This window comes from Lampetra planeri, chromosome 1, assembly GCF_965212315.1.
Source record: "Lampetra planeri chromosome 1, kcLamPlan1.2.h2, whole genome shotgun sequence".
In the NCBI taxonomy this organism is placed as follows: Eukaryota; Metazoa; Chordata; class Hyperoartia; order Petromyzontiformes; family Petromyzontidae; genus Lampetra; species Lampetra planeri.
In genome coordinates, this window is record NC_136107.1 from 26,569,903 (window position 1) to 26,592,599 (window position 22,697).

The window sequence follows — 22,697 nt, forward strand, 5'->3', positions numbered from 1 at the left end:
TCCCCGGCCACCCTCTTGCCTCTGTTTCCTGCCGCTTCGTTTTCTTATTATTCTCTCGTACGGCCGCTGACGTAGATGCAGAGCAGTGACGTGCGGTGCGGTCAATGGCTGGGGAGGCACTGGCTCGTGTCAGAGCCAGATTCACACACTGAGGGGGGCGTGGCCTCACTGAGGGGGGCTTGTCCCTACTGAGGGGGCGTGTCCTCACTGAGGGGGGCGTGGCCTCACTGAGGGGGTGTGGCCTCACGGAGGGGGCGTGTCCTCACTGAGGAGGGCGTGGCTTCACTGAGGGGGCGTGTCCTCACTGAGGGGGGGCGTGTCTTCACTGAGGGGGCGTGTCCTCACTGAGGGGGGCGTGGTCTCACGGAGGGAGGCGTGTTAGACACGTCCCCCTCAGTGAGGACACGCCCCCTCAGTGAGGCAGATGTGATAGCTGCCTCCCCTGGTGCTTCTTCATTGCAGTTTCATGACGAGACCAGCGAGCCTCAATATCTTTATACACATACGTGAAATAAGTTACCTGGAGTATGGAAGGCGAGGACGTGAAATGAAGGGGTCTACAAACATTACATTGGTGACATACTGAGATAGTAACAGGCACGCGCTTATTGCCCGCGCTCCATCCAGTTACTGAGGTGTTGCGCAATCAGAGGGGAGGCTGAGCTCGTCGCTGCCTCACCTGTCGTCTCTTCCTGTATCACTACCCCAACCCCTATCACTGGGCTCTGGGTTGTTCTTCGTGCTTTCGGAGTCCCTCACCCTCTGCTCACGATCATTAAGGACCTTCATGATGGTTAGCGGGCCCGGGTAAAACTACGTGGCCGGGAGTCGGAGCCATTCCCTTGTTCACCTTGGGGTGCAACAGGGATGTCTTCTGGCTCCCACATTATTTTACATATTTTTCGACCACGTAGTTCGTGAAGCCTTTGATGACTGTACCATGGGAATTTCCATCTGGTACAGATAGAATGGGAGGCTGATCGATGCCACGTTATGTATGCCGATGTTCTGGTAATTGCCGCTCACTCAGAGGAGGAGTTGGAGGCGCTGCTGCTGAAACTGGAGCGTGCCACTAAGAGGTGGGGCCTTACCATCAGCCCCACCAAAACTAAGCACCTGCCTGGGTATTTTGTACCATCGGGCACTCCACCCCCACAACTCAAAATCGGTGATGGGGCAGTTGTGGAGAGTTTCCCATACCTTGTCAGTGTGCTCATGACCGGCTCCGATTTGACAGCAGAGGTCTCACTCAAAATCAGTCGAGCGGCATTATCTTTAAATCGGTTGCGTAACGCTGTGTGGAAGCTACCTGGTCTGTCGCTCCGCACAAAGCTTCAGGTCTTCTCGGCCACGGTCATTCCCTCCCTTCTCTACGTTTGCGTGGACCCCCTTAATGGAACATCTTCGCCGATTGGAAACATTTAGGCTAGCCTACCTACGATCCATCCTGGGTTTAACCAGGCTGGATTGTGTGAGGAGCTCACAAATCCTTGAAAGGTTTGGGCAAAGTCCCATCGGTGAGCTCCTCCGGCAGGCAAGGCTGTGTTGGCTGGGTCATATAGCCCGCATGCCCAGTCAACGCATGCCTAAACAGCTTTTGTTCGGCCGGATAAAGGGGGCTAAACGGGCGCGGCACGGGTTAGAGGAGAGTGATGTGGTACAGGAGGATGTGGAGCTGAGTGGACTTGCCGATGACTGGTACCAGCGGTGTCAAAATCGCCCTCTGTGGAGGAGGCTCGTGAAGGACGCTGCTACTGGGCAGTTGGAAGCAGTCGCCCTCCAACAACAACAGAGGGCGGAGGAGCGACGCTCACAACAACGAGCGGAGCGCCGGGTGGCTAAAGCACAGCCAGTCGTCTCAGGCAGTCGACCCGTGGCATCTGGGCCTGCCCCGTGACCTCCTGCCACATTTCACGTGGTCTCAAGGTGCACATGGCCTGGCACAAGCGTCGTGGTGACGTCACCGCCACTTAGTAGCGAATGGCGGTTGTTGTTGTTGTTGTGTGTTGGCTGAAGCGGGGGTTAGCGCGCTGCGCTAAGAACACCGGGTGACGCGTGCTCGATTCTCGCTCGCGGTCACCAACATCAGTGACGATTAATCATCTGAATGAATCCCCCCCCGCCCCGAGGTCGACTCAGCCTCAAATGAGTGCAATGTGTAAACATCAGCACTGGGGAGACAAAGGCGGTCGAGCGTGGTTCTTCATAGGTGCTCGCTAATAGCACTTGCCCCAACAGCGCGCGAAGGCTATACGGGGCATCTTTGTCATTGCGTCCGCGTGCACATGGCACGCGCTTAATCACGCCACTGCCGCCGCCACCCCGGTGGTGAGGGCGAAGCCGGTGGCTGCCAGATTTCAGCGAGACGAACAAACACCCTGGAGCCTAATGGGAAGGTTTCCAAGCTTGGCAAAATAAAAGAAAACAAATTAACAAAAGTACGACTACATTTACCAATAATATATCCGTCGAGTTTTCTGGCTGGCCGCTGGCTTGGCTCCTTCTCCACCCCAGCGACGACTTTGTTGTTAGTGGCTCCTGCGGGCCGTTGCCACCAAAGCTAGCTGGGTAACTGGCTACATACACGTGATGTTTTTTTCTTCTTCTGAGTAACAAATGAACTTTGAATCGAATTGAATCGGCGGAAGAAGATGTTGGAGTGACGAATACGTTTACAGGAGACGTTGTGAGCAACGGTTAGGGAAGACCGACAAGTTTCATTCAAAACCGCTTCAACTTTTACACACGTGCTCCGAATTAACGCAATTCTTCCTGCGGAATATTCTTTAATTTCTAGAGAATATAAAAAAAACAAGAGTTAAACCTTGACTTAAAACTTTCCTGACTGCAGGAATTTATATTCTTGGTAATAATAATAAAATAAAAGAAAAAATGGAAAATTATAATTAAATCGTTATTTTTGAGCTTTAATTATTTTCAATTCATAATTATAATTTTTCATTATTATTGATTTTATTATTTTTCTTTCTATCTACGTGACTTCACCGAAAGAACCAAGAATAAGAGATAAACCCTCCCAATGGCTTTCGTCCTTTTTAATCCTTTATATTAAGTTCGCTTGCTTGCGTGCTTGCTTGCTTGCTTACGACCGTGCAAATCTTTCGGTCGTTTTTGAACCCACTTCCCGTGATCCAATCGAGCTGACATTTTCCACACAGACTCGTTGTGCGAGACAATTAATGTTCGTGAAAAAAAATTCCCAAAATGTTACACTGTTTAGGGAAAACAAATTAAATATTTAATTACCAATTGCTTAATACTGGCAGACAATCATCTGACCCATAGGTGGCAGCCATCTCAAGCCACGCATATAAAGGATTTATAGTGAAAAACTTTGTTTTTACGGGTTTACTTGTTGCCGGGTTAAAAGAACTCCCCCCCCGCCCCCAACCCCAACAATCTTAAAACGAGAGATCAAACAAAAACTAAAAAAACGCACGGAAACTTCCCTTTCATTTCCGTGACGCTGGTTGGCCCAGATGCAAAGACGCCAACATCCGCGGCAGCTTCGGGGGCCCGACGCGCCGCTTTAATTGGGGCGCCGCTCGTTATCGCGACCACGGTGGCGGGGCCCCCGCGTGACAAATCTTTGGCGTCGAGGCAAAACAAAAAAGCGGCTTCGGTCCAAGTTCAAAAGCGAGCAACGGGGGCACGGTCGCCTCCAATTCGCGCGGGGTCGGGTCCCATACCTACCTACCTACTCCCCCCCCCCCATCTCCCCCCCTACCTCCAAACCCCCACATCCATCCCGCCTTTGTAAATCTGCCGGCCTTTCTTTAAGAGGCGAGGTCACAGCCCCCCGTGGCTGAAATACGGCGGTGGGGGGCATGGGGTGGGGGGGGGCAGGGGGGCCGACTAATTGTACGAGCGGGGAGAGCGGCTCACTCCGTCGGAGGTGGCTCTTTGTGGCTTAATTAAAACTCGAGGCAGGCTCGATGCGGGGTTGTAATTTTTTGTGTTTTACCGCGACTCTCTCTCTCTCTCTCTGCTTTTCTGGGCGGAAAAAAGACAGCGAGAAGAAAGGAAAGAAAGACGGATTTTTTGTTGTTGCCCGCTGCTTAGAGAACGTCAGAACGTTCCGATAATGAATTGGCCTAACGTTGTCGTTCATTACCATTATTGCTGCTGTTGTTGTTTCCACGACTCATGGGTCACGGAAATCGCTGCTCGGCTGCTCGACGCTTTCACAGCGAGCCCCCCCCCCCCCCCGTTCTCACGAGTGACCGTGCGCGTTTGCTCTGTCGCATCGCTCGCCACTGTAATTGGCGCCGACTCCGCCGCTCTCGATCAAGCGGCGGTTGTTTATTGCTGTTTGCTTCTTCTTGTTGTTGTTGTTGTTTACATTCGCTAGTTGGTTCCCTATACGCTGCAATTACGCACGACGTGAAATCTTTCTCCGGCGAAATAAGACCCCCCCCCCCCCACACGCCCCAACGCTTTTATCAAACTTCTAATTGGACGTCTGCTCGGTGGAAAGTTTCATTAAACTATGTAAAAATAGTGTTTTGTTTATTTTGCCAGGTAAGACACACTGAGCTGGACAGCTCTTTTTCAGAAGCGACCTGACCACACAGATGATGGCTCAACGAAGTGGCTTATCATGCGGATATTTACAGCAACCAAAGTACTCCAAGGCGCGTGATGTTGATTCAAACTGTGGAGGGATTAAACCGGAAGACCCCGAAGAAAATCCACGCGACCACGGGGGAGAGAGACACGCAAACTCCAAATATACAGCAGCAGGCGTCGTCAGGGTCGGGATCGAACCCACGACCTCCTGTACACCAGGCGAGGTAGTTAACATCTCCTAGCCACCGTGATGGTGATGAGAGAGAGAGACACGCAAACTCCAAATATACAGCAGCAGGCGTCAGCGACGGGATCGAACTCACGACCTCCTGTACAGCAGGCGAGGTAGTTAACATCTCCTAGCCACCGTGGCGCCCTTCATATAATTCCACGTCGCAGTGGAATCAGCCCGACCGCTAGGGGCCTTTGACGATTCTCCCTGCCTACCTCGATTCAATAAAATATTCGATTCTTTGCTCTAATGTTGTGGCCAATGCGGTCAACATCTTGAAAAAGAGCTTCATAGCTCATCGGATTCACTCCATAATAAATAAAGTTTCCGATTCCGATGATTTATCCTTCAAAGCTGGCTCAGTGGCCGAGCGAGCGGCTCGCGATTGGAAAGGTTGTGAGGTCAAATTCTGGTTTGGGGGCTGGGGGGGGGGGGGTTGACGCATCTCATCATCCCTCCGGGGGTCGATAAAATGAGTACCACTCTGTGGGGAGAGAGAGAGAGAAGTTACCTGTCGAATTGGCTTTGTTTCACCAGGTGAGAAGTCAAGAGACCGGGACGAGAGTCTCGCTTGCAAGAGACGCGTGCACACAAGGTACAGCAACGAAGCAAACATTAATCAGACACCAACACACACACACGCAAAAACAAAACAAAGCACGCCTACACGAGCAATGGAAAAGTCTTGCGCGCACCTAAATATCAAACGTTAGACCATAAATTTTGACTGAAAACTTTCGTGACTGCAGGAATTCATATTCTGTGGTTCTTTCGGTAAAGTCACGTAGATAGAAAATAAAAATGAAATAAAATTGAAAGTCAATTTTTAAATTAAATTAAAAATAAAAGCAAAAAACCCACCACGTTTCGATCGCAACACAAGCGGTCTTCTTCTCTCCGCCTGATGAAGACCGCTTGTGTTGCGATCGAAACGTCGTGGGTTTTTTTGCTTTAATTTTATTTAAAATTTTATTTTCATGTTATTTTCTACCTACGTGACTTAACCGAAAGAACCAAAGAAGAGTGAGAGCACGAGGCGCACGTGATACCCGCGAGACGTGCCACTCGGCACCGCCGTTAGACGTTTCATCGTCTGAAGGTGAACCTTACGCAAGACGCGGCGGGTCAGTCGGGATCGTTCATCTCGCGGTTCACGTCACGCACCCCCCCCTCCTCCCCCGCGCCCCTCCCCCCCACCCTCCACTACCGGGCATGCATCCCACGCAAATGCACGCGATACCCATACTGTCACACTATGCTGCACAGATTTGACAAAAAGGTTGCTGCTGGCTGGCTGGCTGGCTGGAGGGAGGGACGTACGGACTGACGGACGGCCGCTCACGTCCACAGGAAGTGTGAGCTGCGAGTGGTTTTTTAAAAATGTTTCTAAAAGTTGCTTCGTATCCTCGGCAAACCCCGTGGACTCTCGTTTTTTTTGACGATGCACCACCGAGATCTGGTGTCTGTCGATTTGTTATTCCGTTGTTGTCGTTTTGCTTCAATGTGTGTCGTCAAACACGGCCGTCGACGGAACCCGCGGCGTGTCCGAGCGCACACCTTGCTCACGATGTGGACGAGGTCGCCCCGGCGGAAGGAGAGTTCGTCCGTCGCGTCGGCCTTGCAGTCCCACAGGCCCTGGTAGACGTCTCTGTAATACACGTCCCAGTCTGCAGCAGCAGCAGTAGCATGCAGCAGCAGGCAGCAGCAAGCAGCATGCAGCAGCAGCCAGCAGGCAGCAAGTAGCAGCAGCAGGCAGCATGCAGCAGCAGGCAGCATGCAGCAGGCAGCAGCAGCAGCAGGCAGCATGCAGCAGCAGGCAGCAGCAGACAGCAGGCAGCATGCAGCATGCAGCAGCAGGCAGCATGCAGCAGGCAGCACGCAGCATGCAGCAGCAGGCAGCATGCAGCGTGCAGCATGCAGCAGGCAGCATGCAGCAGGCAGCAGGCAGCAGGCAGCAGCATGCAGCAGCAGGCAGCAGCAGGCAGCATGCAGCATGCAGCAGGCAGCATGCAGCATGCAGCAGCAGCAGGCAGCAGGCAGCAGCATGCAGCAGCAGGCAGCAGCAGCAGGCAGCAGCAGGCAGCATGCAGCAGGCAGCAGCAGCAGGCAGCAGGCAGCAGCAGCAGTAGCATGCAGCAGCAGGCAGCAGCAGGCAGCAGGCCCTGACATTACTTACTTGCACCCGTACCGAACATTTCTCGGAGCCGCTCGCTCTCACAATACGTTTGCGCAGTGTTTCGATTCAAGTGTGTGCTTTGTTGACGACCATCAGATGCCCCCTTTGTCAGTAATGCGTTCGCTCTTTACCATGTTGATGTTTCGATTTAAAGCTTTCGTGACTGCAGGGATTCATCTTCTTGGTTCTTTCGGTAAAGTTACGTAGAAGGGAAGTAATAAAATAATAAAAATAAAACATAATAAAATAATTCTCACGACGTTTCGGCCACAACACAAGCAGCCGTCCTCTTCACCTGAGGACGGCTGCTTGCGTTGTGGCCGAAACGTCGTGAGAATTATTTTATTATGTTTTATTTTTATTATTTTATTACTTCCCTTCTACGTAACTTTACCGAAAGAACCAAGACGATGTTGATGTTGTTTTGTCTTGTATTGCCGCTGTTACTGCTGCTGTGCTTATACACCAAATTTGTCTTTCCTGCACGAACAATTATTGTATTGAATTATACAAAATAGGCTTGATCGCATCTGGAATAAATACAGGAGGTGTTAAGGTACCGAACACCAAGGAGACACCTATTGCAACAAGCCATCAAGTCTGCACATACTTGTGGTAGAAACGAAAACAAATGTGCTTCGAGAATGTAAGCAACGTCCTTGAAGCTCACCGACCTGCACTCGACGGCCTCCTTCAAGGCATTGTCTCACCGGTGCTATAGACCAAAGGCCCCCAAATGCCGAGCAGGACAAAGACAATACACACATCAAAGCATTACCCTCTCGGGTACAGAGGTTCAATATCTTGAGTTTGCAGCTTAACGGCCCCACAGTTGTAAGCAATGAAAGTCATGAATACGTGAGCATGCGTTTGTGTGTGAACCGGTCCTGGGCCACTCCTAGATCGACTCAGCCTCAAATGAGCACCTGGGGCGATGTGAAAACATCGCCACTAGGGAGGCAAAGGCGGCCTCAGCCGTGGTGTTGACCACCAACCCACCCCCTCGTGTGCCGTGCCGGCCTTCATAGGTGCTGCTCGCTAACAGCACTTGCCCCTAAAGTCTGTTAAGGCTACACGGGGGATCTTTGTCTTTGTATGTTGTGTGTGAGCACCTCCGGTCATCTTCTGTATGGCCTCCACCCAGCTGTCGGCGTCCTTCACTGAAGCCGCCGTGAACTGCAAAACACGCCAAGGTCAGACACGAAGAACGGAGGCGCAGACCACTCACGCTTCAGTTTGGTGCAACGTATTTCCACGCTGCCACTCCACGTTCCTGGAATTGGTTCTCGTCTACAGCTTGGTTCTGGACTCTGATTGCCGTCCATCACCCCCCCCTCTCCCTTTTCATTGTTCCCATTAGACCACAAAGTACACGGTTTATGTCGCTGTTCGACAAAAAATATCGGGCTTACTTTAAGTCCCCGAGTTAAGATGGTCCGACTTAGGATATTTCGATCTTACGATGGCGATAGCGATACGACAAGATTGTAAAATATTTTGAATTTCGCGCGGCAGGCAAACGCAGCAGCGGACGAGGTACGATGCTGTACGTTGGGACGCTGCCGGGATGTGCGCATCTCACGCCTTGTGTGGTGATGCAGATAGGATTGTTTCCTGAAAAAAACTTTCTATTAAATTGCAGTTCATATAGGTGGGCTCAGAATTTACCTTGTTTTTTTTTACTTTACATTTTACTGTGCAATACAGTATTGTAATTAAAAATACATACAGTATATAGTTTATACAGTACGTTACTGTAAATTGCTCTGTTTTGTTAAATTATCAACATTCTTTAAGACTCCTGGGTAGGTTAGGCCATCTTCGACTTACGATATTTTTGACTTACGATGAGGTCGTCGTAACGCATCTCCATCGTAAATAGAGGACTACCTGGATATACTTTTTTGCACCGTTTTTTGTAATTCACGTGTGTTCCACTGTCACCATCGTCAAAGAACTTGGTTTGTTCGTTGTGCAATATTCCTTAAGGACCCTGTGCTGAACTCGTCGAAATATTGATGATGATGTTTTTCATGAGACCTCCTTTGCCAGTAGCAAAATGTAATGATAGTTTTTTTACCTTTTTTTCTGGCAACAAAACTGACACTTTTTTTACAAGGATTCATGTTTACACTAACCACAATACCTGCAGTCAAAATGCAAGTAAAACACACACACTCTGATAATGTATGCACTGTCCTTGAAATTGATTGGTCCACACCCGAGACAGCTATTGTTAGAGCCCAGTCTCATATGGCGTTCGACCAGATGACGCCAAAAGGCGCACAACTCAAAGACATTGCATTTTGACTGCGGGTATTGTGGTTAATGTAAACATGATTCCTCGTAAAAAGTTGTCAGTTTTGTTGCCAGAAAAAAAGGGTAAAAAACCCATTATTACAATATTGATGATGTTTTTGTTATTGTTATTGCTGTTGCTGCTTTACACATGCACAACGATCTCCCGTGCAACCGGCTGAATGGGACCATCATTCGTGTAACAAATCAAATACTAAAATTAAACTGGAAACATGAAAAAAACTGTGACCAGGTAAAGCCCACTGAGCTAACGAGCTCTTTTTCAGACCAGGCCACAAACGACAGCTCGGCGAAGTGGCTCATCGCGTGGAAATGTAGAGCGGCCGAATACTCAAAACGCGCGTCGATTTATAAATGTGGACGGGAAAAACCGGAGGACCCGGAGAAAAATCCACGCGACCACGGGGGTAGAGAGAGAAAGAGAGAGAACACGCAAACTCAGTGTGGGGATCGAACCCACGAACCTCCCGTACACCAGGCGGGAATCTCGGCACTCGACAGCCGCGTGGAGGTGACGGCTCACGGCTCATATCCATCGTAACCATCGTCGCCGTCTCTCTCTCCGTTTGCCGAGCGTCTCACTGCGGCATTGATTTCCACAAACGAGGTTCCACTCGAGCTTCGTGCTCGAGAGAGCGACACCAGAAGGTGGGGGGAGGTGGGGAGGTGGGGGGGTCGAGACTCGAGTCGGTTGGTGAGGGTGTTGGTTGTGAACGGGTCGGTTGTCGTCGATGGGCGGGTTGCGTGCCATTGACTCGCGCGGCCTCTGTGCGGGTGAGCACGTGGCGATCACTCAGACCGTGATGGATGCCCCTGACGGGGATGATGGGGGGAGGGGAGGGGGGGGCATAAGGGATCGTTTATGGGAGTCGTGTCCCTTCAGTCGCCGGGCTGTTGAGTTAGCGGCTGTGGTGTCGCTGGCTGTGGTGTGTTGTGTCGTCAGCTGGTGTGTGTTGTGTCGTCAGCTGGTGTGTGTTGTGTCGTCAGCTGGTGTGTGTTGTGTCATCAGCTGTTGTGTGTTGTGTTGTCAGCTGGTGTGTGTTGTGTCATCAGCTGGTGTGTGTTGTGTCGTCAGCTGGTGTGTGTTGTGTCGTCAGCTGGTGTGTGTTGTGTCGTCAGCTGGTGTGTGTTGTGTCGTCAGCTGGTGTGTGTTGTGTCGTCAGCTGTTGTGTGTTGTGTCATCAGCTGGTGTGTGTTGTGTCATCAGCTGGTGTGTGTTGTGTCGTCAGCTGTTGTGTGTTGTGTCATCAGCTGGTGTGTGTTGTGTCGTCAGCTGGTGTGTGTTGTCATCAGCTGGTGTGTGTTGTCATCAGCTGGTGTGTGTTGTGTCGTCAGCGGTTGTGTCACTGGCTTTTATCATCGAATAATGCCACAAGTTTAAAATCAGAGTCTTTCCCGAGTCCAAACCATGGGCCACGAAACATCGCACTGCCTCAAACATACACGTTAAGGTTATGGGTGGGTGACTGGGTGGTTGCGTGAGCTGGTGAGTGAATGGGTGAGTGGGCGAGTAAGTGGGTGAGTAGGCGAGTTGGTGGGTGGGTGAGTGGGTGGTTGGATTAGTTGGTGAGTGAAGGGGTGAGTGATTGAGTGAGTGGGTGAGTGAGTGGGTGAGTAGGCGAGTTGGTGGGTGGGTGAGTGGGTGGTTGGATAAGTTGGTGAGTAAAGGGGTGAGTGATTGAGTGAGTGGGTGAGTAGGCGAGTTGGTGGGTGGGTGAGTGGGTGGTTGGATGAGTTGGTGAGTGGGTACGTGAAGGGGTGAGTGATTGAGTCAGTGGGTGCTCAAGTTAGAGGGTGAGTAGGAGGGTGGTTGATTAAGTGGGTGAGTGGTTGAGTGAGTGGGTGGGTGTTTTGGTGGTTGAGTGGGTGAGTGGGTAGGTGAGTGGGTGTATCTGCATTTCACAAACTCTCAGACGGTGCAATCGAATGTCTAAATCACTTCCAATTGATTCTCAAACGGTTGCTCTTCTTTTTGCCGTCAACAAGGTCGGCTGTTGTGCCATCGACTGTCGTGTCAGTGGCTGTTGCGTCATCAGCGGTGGTGTCGTCGCCAGCTGTCACGTCATCGTCGGCTGTCACGCCATGACGTCATCCTGCTTCGGCTTCCGCTCACACGGAACGCGCCTCGGTCAACCGAACATTTGACCGAACATTTCACCAGCAGCGAGATGTTAACTACCTCGACTGGTATGCAGGAGGTCGTGGGCTCGATCCCGACCCTGACGCCTGCTGTATACTTGGAGTTTGCGTGTCTCTCTCTCCGTGGTCGCGTGGATTTTTCTCTGGGTCCTCCGGTTTTCCCCTCCACATTTAGAATCAACATCAACTCGTTTAGAGTATTTTGGCTGCGAAAATATTCGAACGCGACAAGCCACTTCGTTGGGCTATCATTTGTGGCCAGGACGCCTCTGAACAAGAGCTATGTAAGAGCTCAGTGCGCCTTACCTGATAAAAAAATAAGAAAAATGATTTGAACGTACATTTTGAATGCACATTTGACACCGAACCCCACAGTTTCGTCACGTCACCAGTGCGCAACGAACGAGTGGAGCTGTGTGACAGCCGAGCGCGGCTCTGGAGGGATAATTTAAACGCAGCGGTCCCCAACATTTTTGGCACCAGGGACCGGTTTCGTGGAAGACAATTTTTTCACGGACCGGGGGAGGGGGGGTTCATCATTGGGTCTTCCCCCCTTTTCAAAGAAGCTCTCCAGCGACGTTTGTTTTTAAATCTTTTATATTAAGTTCGCTTGCTTGCTTGCGTGCTTGCTTGCGTGCTTGCTTGCGTGCTTGCTTGCTTGCTTACGACCGTGCAAATCTTTCGGTCGTTTTTTAACCCACTTCCCGTGATCCAATCGAGCTGATATTTTCCACACAGACTCGTTGTGCGAGACAATTACTGTTCGTGAAAAAAAATTCCCAAAATTTTACACTTTTTAGGCAAAAAAAAATTATTTTACATATATTCAAATAGAACTCATTCACACTATAAGAGCCCAGAGCGTAACCCCTCCACAGGCCGTGGCGGAGTAGCGCAGTTGGTATCGCCCTCGCTTCCCATGCCCAAGGTCGCGGGATCGATCCCCGTGTCCTCCACAGGCGAATATATTTTTAAATCCTTTATATTAAGTTCGCTGCCACGCATATGAAGGATTTATAGTGAACAACTTTGTTTTTACGGGTTATACTTATTAAATCCATTATATTAAGTTCGCTTGCTTGCTTAGGACCGTGCACATCTTTCGGTCGTTTTTAACCCACTTCCCGTGATCCAATCGAGCTGACATTTTCCACACAGACTCGTTGTGCGTGACAATTAATGTTCGTGAAATTTTTTTCAAAAATCGTACACTTTTTAGGACAAAAATATTATATTTAATTACCAATTGCTTAATGGTGCAATGCAATCATCTGACTCATAGGTGGCAGCCATCTCAAGCCAGAGGACGAGAGGACTCTAGCCGCCACGCATATAAAGGATTTATAGTGAAAAACTTTGTTTTTACTGGTTATACTTATTTACTCATTGTGGCTACTAGGGGTTAGAGCTTGTGGGCTTACCAACACTGAGACAAGTACGCAGTGCGGGAAAGAGGCGCGGATGGAAGCGGTAAATAAAACAATGGGGGCGGGTTCCACGCGCCGGGGGTGGGGGACCCCTGATTTAAACGGAACAACAGGACAAAAAAATATATAAAGGCCTCGATTTTTTTAATGGCGCAATGACGTTACGCCCTGACAATCGCTTCGATTTAAAAAAATAAATACATTATATTTTGGAACGCACTGCGATTATTTACGAGAAGCAAAATCGTCCCAACAAAAAGTACCCCTCCTCCACCCTCCCCCGCCCCCCAAAAAACTAAAATAATCAAAACTTCACCCCCATCACCATCGACTCTCACACCCACCCTCCCCCCACCGCACCACACCCCCACACCCCCACACCCCCACACCCCAATTTCGTTTTTTTTTTTACAAATAAATCATAAAATATTGCCCGGCCTGAGAAATGTTGCGTAGTCAGTGGCGCATCGCGTCGGCCGCTTTATTGTGATTTATACGCTTCAGCTTTATTTTGTAGATAATCCGTCAGAATTTGAGCAAACATCCAAAACAAGTAACTGCATTACAAACCGACAAGCCGTTTGTCCTGCCACTACCAGAGCCTCTCCCCATGCACCCCCCCCCCCAGTGCCGCCCAGTAAGGTGGTGTGGTGGGCGGTGGGGTCCCGGTTAAGCTGGCTCAGATTACGATGTCACGGTAATGACACCGCGCGCGCTCCCTGTTTGACCGTAACAAATGAGCCAATCCCCGCCGCGTTGTAGAATTAAGGTCAAATGCCGCCACGATTCCGTGAGTGGGATGGCGGGGAGGGAGGGAGGGTGAGTGCGGGGGTGTTGTTCTGCACCGCGGAGCGCGGTTGGCGTGTGGATCGGTGGAGTTTTCCGCGCTCTCCCTCGAGGTCACGAGAGGTGACGCGGCCTCTCTCTCTCTCTTCCTCTCTGATCCCGCTGCTCTGAGCCGCAATAACCCTCCCCCACCACCACCACCACCGCCACCACCACCACCCCTCTCGTTGTGGTGGCTGCGGTGGCGTCGTACAGCAGCCGTGTCGCGCAACGCCTTCGTTATCGCAAGAGTAATGGGGATGATTAACGCGGCTCGAACGATGCAGTCGAGGGGTGGTTAAAAACCCGTTGTTTGCTCTTCTTTAACCGGTAACCGCATGGAGAGAAATGGCAATGTAGACGCCACCGTTGGACGTGTTGTAATCCAGAGGTCGCCATGTTCAGTTCCATCTCCCTAGCGTGGCAGTGAAAATATTTGGGAATTTTTTTTTTTAAAATCTACACCCTCCCACGCTCCCGCCTCTCTCCAGCAGTATAGTCGGTCGCGACAAGTCGCGCGCGGTGGGGTAAAGTGTGGGTACTGACCACCCCCTTCACCACCACGTCAGCTCAGCGTTTGACGAGTGGGCCGCGTTCTCTCGATAGCATCCCTCTCGCTACGGCGGCGGCGGTGATGCGGGGCGAGCTGTTGCAGGGTTGCGCCTTTGCCCGTTAACTGAGCAAACGATTTTCGATTTAAAGCTTTCGTGACTGCAGGGATTCATCTTCTTGGTTTTTTTCGGTAAAATCACGTAGAAGGGAAGTAACAAGATAATAAAAATAAAACATAATAAAATAATTCTCACGACGTTTCGGCTACAACGCAAGCAGCCGTCTTCAGGTGAAGAATGAGACACTGCCAAGCTAGGAGCTTATATATAAGCTGGGTTGGAGGTGGAAGAGCGCCTTAACAAAAGAATGTGCACATTCTTTGATGAGCAAACGATGTCGAACACGCGCATTCGTTTAGCAGCATTCCACTCGAATCGATGAATCGACGATCGCTTCGGGATTTTCGGAACCGGGTAATGGATTCTGCAAAACGGTTACCGGTTAACGACCCTGCTACAGACGGACGGACGGTTTTACGCCACTGCTAAAAGTGCCCGGGCAAATGGAAGAGGTTTACAAAAAGCGAGTTAGTTAATAGGGCTGCCTACGTAGGGTCCCGGAAAAAAACCCCACAAACATTCCATGAGAATCCGAAGCGCTGGTGGCAATGATAATGGTGCAGCAATTTGCCAGGTGGGTCGCGGCGTTTATGTGCGCGGTGGGACTGAGTCGCGAAAAATAAGTAAATTAATTCAGATTTAGACTTCCGTTTATTCGGGACCCCGGGGTCCCACCATAAGGTGTTCATATACAAAGATACACGTTCAAAAGGCCAACATTCTTTTCACCCTTCCTCCTACGCATATGATGTAATTAATACAACGTAAAAAAAAACCCCGTCTCTTAACGAGTTAATGATACATTTAAAAAAATCTCATTAATGCAATCTGCAATTCGTGACCAATCAACATTGGACGTGTTAAGTGCCGATCATTTTTAAAGCGCCAAATTGTAAGGGGGGAGGCTGTGGACATGTTTTAATTGGGACCTCATCGCTGTCTTGCTCCGTTGATCACGGGAGGTTTGGGCACAAACTATGTGCGAGAGAGCAATACGCGGATATTTGTACAACGATGCCGCGGCTACACGCACACATGTGTCCGTCTGTTTGTTGAATTGCCATTCTCACATTTGCATTCCGATCGTGCCCTTCGTCATCCACCCATGAGACGAAGCACGACCCGGCTTGGATCTCGAAGGGCGGCGCATTGCCCTCTGCGTTCTAGAACAGCCCCGTGGAAGTAGATCTTACAGAACTGCCTTCCGAGGTCCCATTTATTTGGTTTTCTGCTATAGATGTCCACGTGACACGCCGCTGTGTTGAGCTGTCATTTGTGGCCAGGTCGCTTCTGAAAAAGAAGCTAATAGCTTCGTGGGCTTTACTGTTTAAGATCAAACAAATATTCTTTGGTTCTTTCGGTTAAGTCACGTCTAAAGATAAAATAATAAATTCAATAATAGCTTATTACGACGTTTCGATTGCAACACAATCAATCATCATCAGGCATAAAAGAAATAGCAACAAAAATCTAACTAGAAAACTATAGACAGACATACAAGCAGACAGACATCACAAGGCTTGTGTTGCAATCGAAACGTCGTAATATGCTATTATTAAATTTATTATTTTATCTTTAGACGTGACTTAACCGAAAGAACCAAAGAATAATTCCTGCAGTCACGAAAGCTCCAAAATTAAGATAAAACAAATAGTTTAGTTGTATTTGTTTTAATATCTTCAAGGTTATTTGTTTTCCTTCCCTATACTTTGCACTCCTATCGCGTTTTTTTTTTTCTATCGTTTGCTGGCGAAACGTTCTGACCGCGCCTCCTTCCTGGACATCCGTGAAAAGGAGCTTCATAGCTCATCGGATTCCTTCGGTGTAAAGAAATGTTCCGATTCTGAAGTGACCTAGAATCGGCACGCGTAGGGAGCGCAACACTTTGCCACCCAAAACCCGCCTCCGAGAAATGTCCATCGCCTGGCGGTCAAAAGCGATACCTCTGATCCTCGCAGCTGGGATGTATCTCTACTCGTTACACTTGACTTCCCCGTTGAATCACAGACGGACAGATTTAACAGAAACCCTCGCATCCCAGTGCTGTGAACCATGGCGCCACCCGTGCTCCACTCGTTCGTGTGATTTAAGGCCACCCGGTGTTGCGCGGCAGCGTTGTCATATCCCTCCCTATGCGCGCGTGTGCTCTGCGTGGATTAAATGCTGGGCCCGTGCCACCACGCCCGACCGCCTTTGTCGCAAACGTACCCAATATTCACGCGACGCACCGAGCAAAGCTCTCGGTAAAAGGCTGAGTCGACCTAGGGGAGGCCATAGAACCTGTTCAGACATTCGCCAGCGGCGATGGTGGGCCGTGAGCGGGAATCGAACCCGGGTGGCCGAGGTTCTTGGAGCAGTTGCTCCAACCGCTACACGAAGCACATCTTTGGGACTTTTTTGGGGCAAGTATCAAAACGATGAAAAAAAATCAGGAATAGGCTTTTACCCTTTCCGGCCATGAAACAGGAGGTGTTGATATGTTTGAACGCCACGTAGATACCGATTCCAATGCACCAAGTCTGCATCAACCACACGAATTTGTGGCAAAACACGCAAAAACATGATCTGACCGCTCATGCATCGATTGGCCTACACATAGAGACCTCGTCTCAGACCAGAGAACCCCAAAAGGCGGACAGCACACAGGCAGCGCAAGTACCAAAGGTAACAGCTCGGGTTGAGCAGCTATATCGACCCTACCGCTCCCCAGCATCACACACAACGGCAGACTGTAGGGGCAAGTGCCGTTAGCGAGTAGCACCTATTGAAGGCCGGCACGGCGCACGAGGGCGTGCGTGGCCAGCACCACGCCCGGCCGCCTTTGTCTCCCCAGTGGCGATGTTTACACACCGAACCAGGTACTCATTTGAGGCTGAGTCGACCTAGGGGAGGCCAAAGACCGGTTCAGATAATCGTCACTGGTGTTGGCCGTGAGCGGGAATTGAACCCGGGTCGCCAGGTTTCGTGGCGCAGCGCGCTAACCGCTACACTACCGCTCCCCGCACACGCACACACGCACACACGCACGCACATACGCACAGACACGCACACACGCACGCACATACACGCACACACGCACACACACACACGCACACACGCACAAACGCACAGACACGCACACACGCACATACACGCACACACACGTATACACGCACGCACACACACACGCACGCACACACACACACACGCACACACACACACGCGTACACACACGCACACACACACACACGCACACACACACGCGCACACACACGTACACACACACACACGTACACACACAAGCGTACACGCACACACACACGCACACACACGCACACACACACGCACACACACGTACACACACACACGCACACGCGCACACACGCACACACGCACACCCTTGCCAGGTTGCAATGTCATTGCACATTCATAAGCGAGGGAGAGAACAAATGGAGGGCCCAGCCTTTGTGTGTGTGCATGCATCACGACGTGCCTCTCTGCACGGTCCATTTTTCAAAACTCCTTACGTAATCTGCATAGGCTATGAGGTAATTAATTATGATTAAATCTGCGCGTGTGCGTGACGAGGCGTGGATGACACACACAAAGCCCTTCACGTGGGCTAATGCAATATGCATATATAGTAGACCATTAGCATATACATATCCTATGCATTTTAAGCACGCGGGCATATTTGGGTCTCCCTGGCGACAAAAGTGGGTCAGGCTGTCGGTTGGCCTCCTTTACCTGGTTAAATACAAGGATAGCGAAAAATAACAAATGTTAATACCCCTGAAAAAAAACAAATGTTGGGTCAGATCGCGTACATATGAATGTGTTGTTGAACCTGCCGCCGCACGACACATCGAATTAGTAAGGTTTGTCACGTAGCATCATCGCCTGATGAAGCTAGGACTCGAATTGTAGATGTCGTGGGGTTTTCTCTCCAACACACACAACCGGCGTGTGCTCGACTAGCAACTAAATTGGCCACGTTCTGTTCACGTGGCAAACCTTTACTCATTGGCTGCGTCGGATGGTGGCAGGTTCAGCGACGCATTTATATATTGACGCCATCTAACCCAAACACCTCTATTATGGATAATATTGGTGGCGAAAGTGGACCATTTTAAAATAACAAACCCACGTGAACACCAGTGCGTAGTTGAACCAACATCCAACAAACTTGACCACGACCACTCTGCCGATGAGACACTTCATGTGGAGAGTTGTTATCCCGTATTGAACCAATGCTGCTGAGTAAGCGTGGTAATAGCGAGAAAGGTAAATACATACATATTTGGGATCACTCCAGGAAGGCCTAGTGGCTGGCTAATGGGATGTGTTAAATACGATTAAAATATACATTGCACTTTTCCTTTTATATATACAGTTTGTGTATTAATCGGAATCATCTGCTCGTGTATTGCGTCGATTACATTCTGCACAACGACGCGGGATGATTATTCTGCGTTCTGTACAATCACGCAGTGCTGCTGCTGCAGGGATAGGTGCTCGCTAACAGCACTTGCCCCAACGGCATGTTAAGGCTATACGGGGGATCTTTGTCCTTGGTGCAGGGGATGGAGTGCAACTCTGCTGCGTGCCACGATCAGGGCTCACGTCCTCACGAAATGTGCGCATGTGTACAGTACGTACGAATCGGAGTGCGCGTGCGTTTCCGCGGCCGTAGCGGGCACGGGGGCACGACGTCCGACGTTTCGCTACACTTCCTGGGACCCGAATTCAGAGAGCTGCTGCTTCACCGCAATAACGCTGACAAATGCAACACCTCTGCGGTGGCTTTTGTCGATATTTTCCACCCCCTCCCCACCGCTACCCTCCCAAGCATGGCTTCTTTTCCACTCTGGAGATATTCCCAATTCCGTTTTCGAAAACAATGTTCCCATCAACACGTTAAAATTCCCTTCCCCCACTCCCCCTCCAGCTGCCGGTGCTCTCGGCTCCCTGTCCTCTCTGTTCAAATCCAAGGCACAAGAACATCCCCTTGACCCTCTGCCTACTACCGATGCCTCCTCCTCCACCTCCTCCTCCTGTCTAAACATAAAGCTGCGTGCGAGTTTTCAGAATTAAAGAAAAAAAATCTGAATATTCATTGACACTGGCGGAATCCGATGAGCTGAAAGCTCCCCCACCCATAGATGTCCAGCAAGGCACGGGCGCGGAAAGTTACAACAACAACAACAACCAACAACAACAACAATCAACAACAACAAGAAACACGATGGTAGTGCAACGTGTAGAGAGATGTGGGCCGCATTCAGACTCGCCCGCATGAAAATCCGAATAACGATCGCGACGCACGGATGCCACCACCACCACCACCTTGTCTCCCAACGACCTTGTCACCCCCCCAATCCCCACCCCCCGTTCCGAACAGAGGGCACCAAGACAAATCTCGAGGCCTAACGCTCGACTGGACGGACGTCTTTCGTTCCGTAATTCGCAGAGCGACCGGCTTTATTATTATTATTTACTTATTTGTTTCCGCATGTCAAAGGGGGGGGGGGGGGTGGCGGTGGGGGAGGGTGCGACAATCTGCTTCAAATTAGCAAAAAAACCAGAGGCTGATGAATTATGAATGCGGCAACACATGACTCGAGTCTCGTGATTAAAATGCGAGGCCACCGCATCTGCACGCTGATGAGCGCCAGATGCAAGAGGCGCGTGTCTCGCCCATCACTCACTCACTCACGGGGGAGCCCCCCGGGCTGAGGGCTCGGAGAGAGAGGAGAGAGAGGGGGTAGAGAGAGAGAGAGGGTAGAGAGAGGGGGTGGAGAAAGAGGGGGTAGAGAGAGAGAGGGTAGAGAGAGAGAGGGGGTAGAGAAAGAGGGGGTAGAGAGAGGGGGTAGAGAGAGAGGGGGTAGAGAGAGAAAGGGGCTAGAGAGAGGGGGAGTAGAGAGAGAGGTGTAGAGAGAGAGGGGGGTAGAGAGAGAGAGGGGGTAGAGAAAGAGGGGGTAGAGAGAGAGCGGGTAGAGAGAGAGGGGGTAGAGAGAGAGAGAGAGGGGGTAGAGAAAGAGGGGGTAGAGAGAGAGAGAGAGGGGGTAGAGAGAGAGGGGGTAGAGAAAGAGGGGGTAGAGAGAGGGGGTAGAGAGAGAGCGGGTAGAGAGAGAGGGGGTAGAGAGAGAGAGAGAGGGGGTAGAGAAAGAGGGGGTAGAGAGAGGGGGTAGAGAGAGAGAGGGGGTAGAGAGAGAGAGAGAGGGGGTAGAGAGAGGGGGTAGAGAGAGAGGGGGGTAGAGAGAGAGAGGGGGTAGAGAGAGAGAGAGGGGGTAGAGAGAGGGGGTAGAGAGAGAGAGGGTAGAGAAAGAGGGGGTAGAGAGAGAGAGAGGTGTAGAGAGAGAGGGGGTAGAGAGAGAGAGAGGGTAGAGAAAGAGGGGGTAGAGAGAGAGAGAGGTGTAGAGAGAGAGGGGGGTAGAGAGAGAGAGGGGGTAGAGAAAGAGGGGGTAGAGAGAGAGGGGGTAGAGAAAGAGGGGGTAGAGAGAGAGGGGGTAGAGAGCGAGAGAGGGGGTAGAGAGAGAGAGGGGGTAGAGAGAGAGAGGGGGTAGAGAGAGAGAGGGGGGTAGAGAGAGAGAGGGGGTAGAGAGAGGGGGTAGAGAGAGAGAGGGGGGTAGAGAGAGAGGGGGTGGAGAGAGATGGGGGTAGAGAGAGGGTGTGTAGAGAGAGAGGGGGTAGAGAGAGAGAGGGGGGTAGAGAAAGAGGGGGTAGAGAGAGAGAGGGGGGGTAGAGAGAGAGAGGGGGTAGAGAGAAAGAGGGGGTAGAGAGAGAGGGGGGTAGAGAGCGAGAGAGGGGGTAGAGAGAGAGAGGGGGGTAGAGAGAGAGAGGGGGTAGAGAGAGAGGGGGTAGAGAGAGAGGGGTAGAGAGAGAGAGGGGGGTAGAGAGAGAGAGGGGGTGGAGAGAGAGGGGGTGGAGAGAGAGGGGGGTAGAGAGAGAGAGGGGGTAGAGAGAGAGAGGGGGTGGAGAGAGAGGGGGTGGAGAAAGAGGGGGTAGAGAGAGAGAGGGGGTAGAGAGAGAGAGCGGGGTAGAGAGAGAGAGGGGGTAGAGAGAGAGAGGGGGTAGAGAGAGAGGGGGTAGAGAGAGAGAGGGGGTAGAGAAAGAGGGGGTAGAGAGAGAGAGGGGGTAGAGAGAGAGGGGGTAGAGAGAGAGAGGGGGTTAGAGAGAGAGGGGGTAGAGAAAGAGGGGGTAGAGAGAGGGGGTAGAGAGAGAGAGGGGGTAGAGAGAGAGAGCGGGTAGAGAGAGAGAGGGGGGGTAGAGAGAGAGAGGGGGTAGAGAGAGAGGGGGTAGAGAGAGAGAGGGGGTAGAGAAAGAGGGGGTAGAGAGAGAGGGGGTAGAGAGAGAGAGGGGGGTAGAGAGAGAGAGGGGGTAGAGAGAAGAGGGGTAGAGAGAGGGGGGTAGAGAGAGAGAGGGGGTAGAGAGAGAGAGGGGGGTAGAGAGAGAGGGGGTAGAGAGAGAGGGGGTGGAGAGAGAGGGAGGGGGTTAGAGAGAGAGAGGGGGGTAGAGAGAGAGGGGGGTAGAGAGAGAGAGGGGGTAGAGAAAGAGGGGGTAGAGAGAGGGGGTAGAGAGAGAGAGGGGGTAGAGAAGAGGGGGTAGAGAGAGGGGGTAGTAGAGAGAGAGAGGGGGTAGAGAGAGAGAGGGGGGGTAGAGAGAGAGAGGGGGGTAGAGAGAGAGAGGGGGTAGAGAAGAGGGGGTAGAGAGAGGGGGGTAGAGAGAGAGAGAGGGGGTAGAGAGAGAGAGGGGGGGTAGAGAGAGAGAGGGGGGGTAGAGAGAGAGAGGGGGGTAGAGAAGAGGGGGTAGAGAGAGGGGGTAGAGAGAGAGAGGGGGTAGAGAGAGAGAGGGGGGTAGAGAGAGAGAGGGGGGTAGAGAGAGAGAGGGGGGTAGAGAAAGAGGGGGTAGAGAGAGGGGGTAGAGAGAGAGAGAGGGGGGTAGAGAGAGAGAGGGGGGGTAGAGAGAGAGAGGGGGGTAGAGAGAGAGAGGGGGTAGAGGAAGAGGGGGGTAGAGAGAGAGGGGGTAGAGAAGAGAGGGGGAGAGAGAGGGGGTAGAGAGAGAGAGGGGGGGTAGAGAGAGAGAGGGGGGTAGAGAGAGAGAGGGGGGTAGAGAAAGAGGGGGGGTAGAGAGAGGGGGTAGAGAGAGAGAGAGGGGGGTAGAGAGAGAGAGGGGGGGGTAGAGAGAGAGAGGGGGGTAGAGAGAGAGAGGGGGGTAGAGAAAGAGGGGGGTAGAGAGAGGGGGGGTAGAGAGAGAGAGAGGGGGGGTAGAGAGAGAGAGGGGGGGTAGAGAGAGAGAGGGGGGTAGAGAGAGAGAGGGGGGTAGAGAGAGAGAGGGGG

At 51.4% G+C, this 22,697-nt stretch overlaps 1 protein-coding gene across 9 annotated transcripts in view; it reads right to left on the reverse strand.

The window, feature by feature from the left end:
- Positions 1 to 22,697, reverse strand: part of LOC144720752 (src kinase-associated phosphoprotein 2-B-like) — a 131,058-nt gene that overhangs the window by 2,895 nt on the left and 105,466 nt on the right. For 5 of the 9 annotated variants that reach the window (XM_078597794.1, XM_078597786.1, XM_078597779.1 and 2 more), the window contains 3 exons: positions 8,111 to 8,174; positions 6,380 to 6,489; positions 5,334 to 5,392 (listed from right to left, as the gene is read on the reverse strand). In XM_078597794.1, coding sequence (XP_078453920.1) covers positions 5,334 to 5,392; positions 6,380 to 6,489; positions 8,111 to 8,174 — 233 coding nt within the window. The remainder of the gene's footprint in view (positions 1 to 5,333; positions 5,393 to 6,379; positions 6,490 to 8,110; positions 8,175 to 22,697) is intronic. The other 4 variants (XM_078597802.1, XM_078597820.1, XM_078597810.1 and 1 more) reach the window with 2 other exon arrangements.